The sequence below is a fragment of the Chamaea fasciata genome, unplaced genomic scaffold (assembly GCF_029207755.1).
Source record: "Chamaea fasciata isolate MVZ Bird 193981 ecotype frontalis unplaced genomic scaffold, bChaFas1.0.hap1 SCAF_22, whole genome shotgun sequence".
Taxonomy (NCBI): Eukaryota; Metazoa; Chordata; class Aves; order Passeriformes; family Sylviidae; genus Chamaea; species Chamaea fasciata.
The window spans coordinates 7652637-7662671 of record NW_027094107.1 but is presented as its reverse complement, the minus strand read 5'-3'; the positions used below and the strand labels follow the sequence as shown (position 1 = coordinate 7662671).

Genomic DNA, 10035 nt, shown 5'->3' with positions numbered 1-10035 from the left:
GCTTCCCCCCAGCCTGGGCAATGCCCCGCACTTCCCATTTCACGGCGCTCCAGCAGACGATGGCGGGACAGGCACAGAAGTTCCCAGCTCACACCTTTGTTCAGAAAGCTGCTGTAGCACTCAGGCCCACGCAGCAGGAGGGCAAAGGAGTTTTAATGCACTTTGCAAGCGCTTCTGGCTGTAATAAACATGATTGCAGCCCAGTTAAATGTATTCCTGTGACCCAGGACAGCTCAGACAAGCAGGTTATTGCCTTGAGTGCAGTTCTTGGAAAAAGAACATACTGGATGTGCCCACCCTGTATGATTATACAGCCATTGCAGAGCGTTCCATTTTTCATGTGGCTGGGGAAAAGAATAAATTCTCCAGCCTAATTTCTCTGGAAGAGTACAAAGACTGATGAAAGAGCTTAAGCAGAAAGTCAGTGTGAAGTGCTGTGGGGCAGCCTGAGCTGAACCGAGGCAGCCACTTCCCCTTGCAGGCACTGCTGATCGTTGTCAGCAGCTCTCTAGAACTAATTGGAAAGCAGCTTTTTATTAATACCAACCAACAAATAAATAATAAGGAGCGAGTTTCTACGTCTGAAACACCTGGCTTGATTTTTACAGCATGGGAATTGGAGAGCTGGCTAAAGCAGTGAGAAGAGTGGAAATGTGCTGCAGGAAGAGGTAACTCGCTCTGCCTTTCCAGGGCCTCAGGGGTTTAGATTAGGTTTAGTGCAAGTTTGACACAGTCCAGACTAATGATACCAAACCTCTGAGCCAGCTTCCAGCACTGGTTTAGGATTTACCCAGGCAGGTTTCCCTTCAGAGGCTCGTTAATCTTCGAAATCAAAGCTGCAGAGCAAGTGAAGTAATGGCTGCATCAGGCTGCAGCATCCAAGGGTTCCCTGGATTCTCTTGCTCTGCTCTCCAAGGCTTTGCATCCGCAGCCCTGCTGAACTCGGAGCCGAGTTCCAGGGAGATGGAATGCTTTGTCTCAGGAATTGCCCTGCAGAGGACATACGCTCCCTTTCGCTCAGACTCATAGAAAGTGTCTCAGGAATTCTCTCGGGAATTTGGCTGAGGGACCGGAGTTCTCCAACTCGATTTTGGCTTCAGCTGTGCCGCTGCTTTGACAGAGATTCTTCCATCCACGCTGGACAATGTCCTGTTGGACAGTGGCAGGGGGAGCAGTGCTGCACCTTTCTGCAAAGGAAGTTTTGCCTCGAAAGACTGAAACCACTTCTGCCTCTCACAGGAGGGAGCTCAGGCCTGCACAGATCTCCATGTGTAAAGTCAGACATGAGAAGTATAAAAGTGAACTGGCAATTGCTATAAATACCGATAAATAACTGATGCAGCTGATATAAATGCTGATTGCACTGGGAGGGTTCAGTGAAAGCTGCACGTACCTGTCCCCAGTTTGTTCCCACAGCAGGCAAAAAGGAAAGACAGGAAAAGATTTCTAACACGCCATCAGCCTGTGGCATTAACACCAGGCACAAATGCTTCAATAAAAACAGTGACCAAGCCACACAATTAAGCAGAGAAACATAAAAAGAAATGGTGATTCTTTTTCCTTATTTATTGGGTAAATGATTTAAAAGGTAATAACAATAGTGTTAAAACTACTACAATATCTTTCCACAGCCATATCTCACAGACCCACAGATAACCTTCTAGCATTTTTTTTTTCTTTTTTCCTCATTTTTCTCTTGTTTAAGCCATACTTAAAATGCCCATTTCACCAGTTTCTTCACACTAATAGCAATTCAATGTGGAAGGAAGAAGGATCTAGTTATAAAGGAAGGGGGTTCGGGTAATCTGTGATGTTACTGTCATCAATTGAGTTGCTAAGGAAGGAAGGAAAGGACTGAGGCCTTCCAAGCTACTCCAGGTAGCTCTGAGCCCACTGTGTGTCACCATGGCATTGGAGATAACTCAAGATGCTGGTGAACAATTTTAAGTAAGTTCGTTGGTTTTTTTTTTTCTTTTTTTTTTCCGTAACATATAAAACACTAAAATAACTTAGAAACTAGATCCAAATATCTCGAAAAGAATCAACTTTGATATACAAAAACAGTCATAAGTTGTTACAAAAGTTTCAAACAAAAGTTTGTTTTCTCAGTGCGTTTATGTACCAGCGCAATTACTGAGTCCAGAGCAAAGAAAGAGGTTTTTCTTTTTTATTTTTTTTTTCTTTAACAGTAATAAAAAATGAGGAAAACATATCTTTGTATATAAAGAATCATTGCTGGTCTTAAGAATAAATGTAACCAGAAACCCTTAAATCTGAGAGGCACACTTTGGGTTTCTATTTTTTTTTTTTTTTAAACATTTTTCTTTTTTTTTTTTTTTTAACATAAAATGAAAGTCACCAGTTTCTTTAAATTGAGGAGATACTCAGACTCCCCAAATAAACTTAATTCCATTAACATCACTAGCAAAAATCAGTTAGAAACTGTACAAAAATAAAAAAGTTAACACATTTAATCCTGCAGGGATTTAGTAAGGACTGGAAGGCAGGCTTTAGGAGCAGCATTTGGGCATGGCTGGAGGCTTCTTTGGTTCGATCTAACACACAGAATAAGAGATGTAACCTACTCCAGACAAGAGAGTTTTTAACAACCCGCACAGTTGAAGACAAGAAGAGTCCAGATCCAAACTCCAGGTGTGCCAGGGCTGTGCCCACCTTGGTTCCAGAGGGGGCTGAGGTCAGGCAGGTCCCCCCAGGCCGGAGCAGCATCGCTGGGATGGACGTCGGCTGGAAGGACACTTGAAGCATCACCGAGTAACAGCTTCGTGTCAAAGTCTATGGTTTGGTTGTCTAACTCAGTTTACAGAACAGAGTTTTTAGGAACATTAGGCAAGAGAATGAAAAAAAAGAAATAATAAAACAAACCAAAAGCCAACACAATCTCTTCAATGGAATAAGGCAAACTGAGTAGTGCTCGTTAAAAATCAATCAGCGTTTCAACTTAACAAACAGTGAAATAAGCTACTTGGTTGTACCTTAATTTCTATAAAGTACCCCAAATGAAAAACAAACCTGTACTAACCCCAAGAATCCAGCTAAGAGCTACTCAAAGTAACCACGAGGGAATGACATTAGTGAGAGCAATTGCTGATCAGCTTTAAGCAAGCAGACCTATTCTGTGCCAGTGCATGTCACAGTGAGCTGCACGTTTGGTACAAAGAATCCCACAATTACAGAGAAACAATCTGCAGCAGTTCAGCACAGTGTGCTGAGGAGGTAGGTGCCCTAGAAACACTGTAGGTAGACTGATTATTCCAATCTTAAAAATAAAAGAAAATAAAAATCATACAATCTGATTGACCACAGACTCTGTAACAGTTTTTTTTTTTAATTAGTGATACAAAACTCTGGTCCAGAAGGGTCTGGCATGAGCTCGCTTCAAAAGCACACCTTTACAGTTTGTAGAACACCCTTGAACTGTATTCTTTAAGCAACAGCTACTAAGAGATAGACAAAAATGCATTGTGCATTATGCTGTATACAAAAAGGAGACAAAACTATCCTTTTCTCCCCCAAGCCATGGTGGGAAGTATTGCTGACCTTGTCCTTAAAATCCTGCAGGATTGTTTATTCATCAGTATATCATTATTACACTGGTAAGAAATTCTGTATAACATCTGCATATATCGAAGATTTCTTAAAAAAATCTGATATGATTTTTAGATCCGCATGACCAGTCACGTGACCTTCTTGAGGTTGATTAGCACCTTTCAATACATATAATATTTTTATATATAATAGATCTTTTTAAAAAACTTCTAACAATGAGCTCGTGGCAGAAGCACGAGCGAGCTGTAACGAGATGACAGATAAAGATGGGGTTGGGTGACTTTTGTTTGTTTTGTTTTCGCAGCAGAATGATTCAGTTTGTGCTCAGGTTTCCCTATAAGGGCAAGAAAAAGGAAAAAAAAAACCACAATTCTGTCAGGCAGCCACTTGTTCAACATTTCCACTTGAAGACTTAATTCATCTAAAAGCGTTCCCCAAGTAGAAACAAGACAACAGTATCATCCAAAATAGCCTCTGTATAAACATCTAGTCATTTTTTGCAGCTTCTGGCTGGCATCTCTTGGCTCCTGAAATTTCAGGCCCTCTGCTTAAAAATTAAGGCATCGCAACTGAAAATAGTAATATTTGGACATTAAATGCTGTGGATGAAGGAACACCAAAGACCTTCGACAAGAACCTCCAGAGGAATTAAGCGGCAGACCTAACCTCACGTAAGGGACGAGCATCACTGATCCTTATCTGACTGAAACCCTACTGAAACACTTGGACACTTCATCCAATTTCTTGGTGGTTTTTTTTTTGAACAACTGAATTTTCTCCGTTTGATTTTTATGTACCAATGTAATTTGCAAACATTCATTATTGAGAGTAACTGGGATTTCTGCTTCCTGTGGTTTACTCACACAGATCAGGAAGGTCTTTTCTGTACCAGGCAGCCGTGGGAGTTGTGCAGGCACAGGAGGAAGCTCCTGCCATCGACCGCCCTTGCAAACAGACCACACATACCTTTGACTAAATCCTATTTTTACAGCAGAAAAAAAAGTTCCAATGGGTTTTCTTTTCTTTCTCTTCTACCGTGTGGAGGGGGATCAGAATTACTACAGTACTTACAGCTCTCAAGCACTATTCCTGCAATAGATGAAAACAGGGAACATTATGGTGTACTTGTCCTGGCTCTCTCACAACAGTCTTTTTTTTTTTTCTTTGATTAAACAAAAGTTAACTTGATCCAACTGTTCATGACTTGATAAAACTCAGTAAGTTCAAGAGCAGATGAAAGAACAAAACAGGGATTTCTCTTTTCCAAAATAAGTTTGCCAATAATAATAACAATAAAAAATAGATCTCATTTTAAAGAGAAAAAAAAAAAGTGTCCAAAACCCTGAATGCCAGAGCAGCCTCGACAGGGTTTGCTAGGATGTCTGGAGTATAAGTTTTCTATGAATTTTACATATAAGTATATAATTCTGTTATAGTCAAAGGCACTAAAATCTAAATCCATTTTCCTCCTAATACGACATCTGCTACTCACCACTCTTGTTTTTAGGACACAAGTGTCACTCCTAATCTGAGCCATCGGGAAGGCGTGGCCTCGCTGCAAACGCGTCCCGGTGACCGCTCCCGCCAGCCCGGGCTGCCCTGGCTCCCAGCACAGGTGGACACTGAGGGCTCCTGGGCGGGACCGTGCCCTGCCACTGAGGCCACCTGCTTCTGAAAATGCTGCCATGCTAACATCACCTCTCGCCGAGCTGCTTCTCTTCGTGCCAAAAAAAGCATTCTGTGTGTCAGCCTTGGTGCTGGGCTGTCTGTGCTGGATCTGGAGATCCTGGGCAGAGCTACATGGAACCTTGACTGTGAGGGGAAGATACCGGACACACGACGTCATTAGGAATCCCAGGAAAACGCAGTTCATGGTCTGCTTCAATACCTGAATCTGATATGTTTCATTCCCTATCACGCCCGTTATGCCAAAGCCTGTTTTGCTGAGCAAAGCTTCCCTAACTGCAATCCCTAAACTCTTCCTTCCATCCACAGTTACAGAAAGCCTTGGTTGATATAATTCCACGTTAATGAAGTAGAAATTTGAAATTTTCATTAAAAAAAAAAACCCCAAGGGGGTATATAATGCTGCAAAAAAAAAAAAAAAAAAAAAAAATCTGCAGTGACTCAATAATAAAAAGGTGTGGGATCTTGGTAGTGATGCAAGTTTTTCCCCTCCCGTTGCCACGATGAGCTGAACCAAGCGAGGAGCCTCAACGTGGCAACGGAAACTATCATCATAAAATGGTACAGTAATAGAGATAGCTAGACCAAGAAGGGGCAGGGTCTCCTGGGAAGAGGTCTGCAGAGAGGTCCAGTGACTGGTCATGCGGCTCAGTGTCAGGAATAATGGTTGTAGGGTGGGAGGGGGTGCCCAATACCATTCTGGAAGTGGTGGTGCTGACGATGGGCAAGGTACTCTGTGTAGCTCATGGTCATCTTCTCGCTGCGGTACCTGGCAGAGAGCAGAGAGCAGAGGTGAGGGGCTGCTGCCAGGGCAGCGCTCACTGCTCGCTGCCTTAGTGGGGACAGCTCTGGACTAATGATGCTGGCAGTGAGACTGACTCCGGCTGCGCAAGGGAACTGCCACAGTTGTCAGGGTCACTTCCCGAGTCGTACGACAAATCACGACATGAATAAGACTTTAGGCAAAGAGAATGAATAAAAATGGTTGCCCACTATGTAGGTCGAAGTAGAGGAAATAGAGAAAGTCCTGTATCTTCAGCCAAGCCTCTACAGAAGCCTGCTAGGAAAAACCATGAACAGGCACTGCGGATTTTTGGGCTGTTTTTAAACAATCAGTGTCAACTGTCTGCCAAATTCTGCTTTTAAAATTATCCCAGCTAGCTTAGATGTAGTTACATTCTTTTTAGACTGGAATCACAGAACTCTCCAAACTCAACAAAACATGTGACCTCAGCTCCTCCTCCTAGAAGAACCCAGAATTCCAAACACTCACTGAGACCCAAAGTCTTGATCTCCTTGAAGAAGACAAATGGTCAAAACTTCCTTATAACCTAAGATTGTAAAAAATCCTGTTTCTCCATGCATGACTGGACAGCTGGAGTTCAGCAGTCATTTACACTGCAGGCTTATACAAATAAACAGCTTTAGAGCCATTCCTACAGACTCCTCTACCCTGCACCACCTAACAACAATACTATGGGCAGAGAGTATCTGCTGCCAATTCTGAACTACTCTGGCTGCCACACACGTTTTATCGAATCAGCAAAACCAAACTGAACCAGTATGAAGTAGAATATTAAATCCTTGTCCCCACTCCTGGGAATGCCCTGCCAGAGTTTCGCTAGTACCCTGGCTGTCAAAGCAGGGCACGGCTTGCGTGTCTCACACCTTGAGATACGGGAATAACCCAAAGGTTTCTCTGAGGATCCAGCAGATCAGGGATCTGAGGGGCTTCCATGACAATACAGCAGCAGCCCCACCACTCACCGTCTGCCCAAAGAAATCTAACGAGAGCAAGTAATCCCTGTTAACCACAGCCAAAAACCCCTCAGCGAGAACCCAGAGCTCCAACACTGCTGTGAAGGTGCTGAGCTCCCAACCCAAACATGCAAATACCCAAATACTGGGCCCTGGTGTTGAACAGCCACCTCCTCCTCCTCCTTAGTGCCACCCGTCCCTGTGCAAGGCTCCTCCTAAACCTGCTCTTGTACAAACGAAGGGATCACGAATGAAGAGTTCGCCATTCCCACCTGCAGGAGCACTTACCAGGAAGGAGCACCTCCCAGCATTACAAGGGCAATGTGCCGGATCCCAGTGCATACCTGGTTAGCTTTATTGTTTTCCTGAATTCATTAGTAATGGGAGCTTTGTAGCCTCCTTTCCTCAACAAGGAATCTATGGTTTGAATGTGGTCCCATCCTGTTGAATTTTACAGGAGCACAAATTAGTGAGAAACGAAGCAACAGGAACAGATGTTGCAAAAGCACAGAACAGTGTGTGGTGCTGCATTAAAAAAAAAAAAAAACAAACAACCAAAAACCCTGGGAAGTCTGTGTTTGTAACAGGAATTGAAAGTACCTAGCTGAAAAACAACTTGATCACCAGGAATTCAGGAATAAATCAGGGTTAAGGCAATTGCCCTTAACAGAGCTTCTGCATCTCCCTTATAGCCCAGCCCAGCAGCCACACAAAAATTGGAGGCTCTTCAGAACTGAAAAAAATCAGAATCTGAAAAAAAAAAATTAAACCACATTTGATTTTCCTATAGCTAGGCTGCATTTATGACCGGCTTAAAAAGCACTTCACTGAATCCCTCTAGGAGACTGACACAGGCACGAAATCGGCATTTCACACAAGACTCTTCTTACAATTCCATACTGCTCCATCATCTGCCACCAGTGCCAGGTCAAACATTTGCATTTTAGATTCTACACGCGTTTAAATTCCCCAGCAGATCACAGGAAAATGAAGCGCAACACTGACCTTGCTCCTTGGCAACCTCGGGCAGGTAGGTGGCCGTGCGCTTGGATCCCTTCTCGTTGATGAATTCTATCCTGATGCCGTGGACGCCCACCTGCAAGAGAGCGGCAGCCTGGTGAGCGCACAGCCGGGGAAAACAACACACAACAGCTTTATGGCAAAACCCCACGTGTGAGCCTTTCGGTGGTTTGACAGAGTTTCACCCAGTTCCAGGAGTGGCACTGCAGTGGGTGGCATCTTTTGGAGGTGGTCACTTACAGCCAGGTAAGCTCAGCTGCAGCACAGGCACACTGGATGCTCCTCTGCTCCCCACATGTGGCTTCATTCCTGGGCTGGAGGAAATCCAGCTGAGGAGCTAAAGTTGTTCTGTCTCCTCTGACACTGTCACCATTGTTGTTGCTGATAAAATCACCTGGTCACCAGCTCTAATCTGCAGGCAAAACAGCTGCCAAATCTAATGAGGCTGCAATTAAGAGCATTAATTTTGTTCAAAGCAGCAACCAAACAATCAAAGATTTGTCACTCTACGGACTCGAGCCTGGAGCCTCCAAAATTTCCGCTCAGGTATGAGAAGGAAATGGGAAGATTACAAAGCACCCAGCCTCAAACTCCTATTTCTGTGCTGCTAAGAACTGCAAGGTGACAAAACGACAGCACAGACACCGAGATTATTAATAGCAGGGAGCTGGATGCAGATAAAAATCAAAATGACAAAAACATTGGAACCAAGAGGCTGGACACCTTTCCAGGGCGTTGTTTAAGCCCCTCTGTTTCCAGGTTACAGTAATTCTGTGGAGAGTACCTGCACTGGGATCAGGCCATAAAAGATATTCCATTGCCAGAAGGTTTTCAGTTGCTTTTGAGTTCTGTGCACAAACACAAAGCATTATTAGATGGACATTTTTATGCCCACGTAACCAAGATGTTATTCCCACTTGAATGCAAAGGTCCCAAGGCTGCATGTGGAAATGAAGAGTCAATGTTTTAAGAGGGCATCGCGTCGTTTGGTGTGGCACATCCTTGTGGACACAAATTTAATCCGAAAATGCTGCGACGGTTTCTCCAGTGACAATTTACTTACTCTACCATGACTGCAGGGCAGTCACAAACCAAATAAGGGATATTTACAAAGCTCTGTCATTTCTTCAATTAACGTATTTGCTTATATTAAGGCTTTAATTTTTAAACTTTTCATTGTTATTATTTATGACATAAGCAGGGGAAATGGGAGGAAGAGTCTCTTGTGGCTGGCCACGGCCACAACCATTTCTCCATATGAATCTAACATTGCTCATGAACAGGAAAAACGTAACTTTGTGACTAAGAAATTTAATTCATTGCAACTTTTAACACGTTATTTCATCACCAAACACTCCTAAACCCCAACTTTCATTACATGGACATATATAATCACTAGAGAGATCAAATACTCAGGAGATATGAGCTCAAAGGCCTGAAAGTAAAATGAAATAATGTTAGAAGCTGAAAAAAGCCTACAGAATTCATGCCCAAACCAGTGAGTTTCTGCAGCCGGTGGTTTTGTAAGTGTGTATATTCTGTACTAAGATGAAGTATTCCCAGGGTTTGCACCCCTTCAAATCCTGCAGAATATGAGATTCTAGATGCTACGCAGGTGTTTGGCATAACAGCGACCATGTAATATTCATGAGCAACCAACCAGGAGCACTAGTGATGGGTTAAGTATGATGCAACGTTCAAGTTGCATCACGGCTCTGGGTGTTGCCCATTAACCATTTGAATGGACTTTCAGGCCCATGTCTGTAGAAAAAAAAAAAAGGGATGTACAGCAGAGGAAAATTTCACAGCATCCTGTGGAGCATCAATTCCAACCGCAGAGCTGAGCAGGACCAACAGCCTCTCATTGTGCTCGAGTTAAAATAAATGGAAGCCACACACCAGCAAAATAAAAATGATCCCCACTAAGACTGGCATGGGCACAGGGTGGAATTTATTTTGACTTCCTCAAGAGACTGGTGCTCAACTGATGCAAACCTCTGTGAG

General features: G+C 43.4%; 1 protein-coding gene across 2 annotated transcripts in view; it reads right to left on the bottom strand.

The window, feature by feature from the left end:
- Positions 1 to 945: 945 nt before the first annotated feature.
- Positions 946 to 10035, bottom strand: part of AMMECR1 (AMMECR nuclear protein 1) — an 81248-nt gene continuing 72158 nt past the window's right edge. For both annotated transcript variants that reach the window (XM_066202319.1, XM_066202318.1), the window contains 3 exons: positions 8017 to 8107; positions 7356 to 7452; positions 946 to 6022 (listed from right to left, as the gene is read on the bottom strand). In XM_066202319.1, coding sequence (XP_066058416.1) covers positions 5908 to 6022; positions 7356 to 7452; positions 8017 to 8107 — 303 coding nt within the window. In that variant the 3' untranslated portion in view covers positions 946 to 5907. The remainder of the gene's footprint in view (positions 6023 to 7355; positions 7453 to 8016; positions 8108 to 10035) is intronic.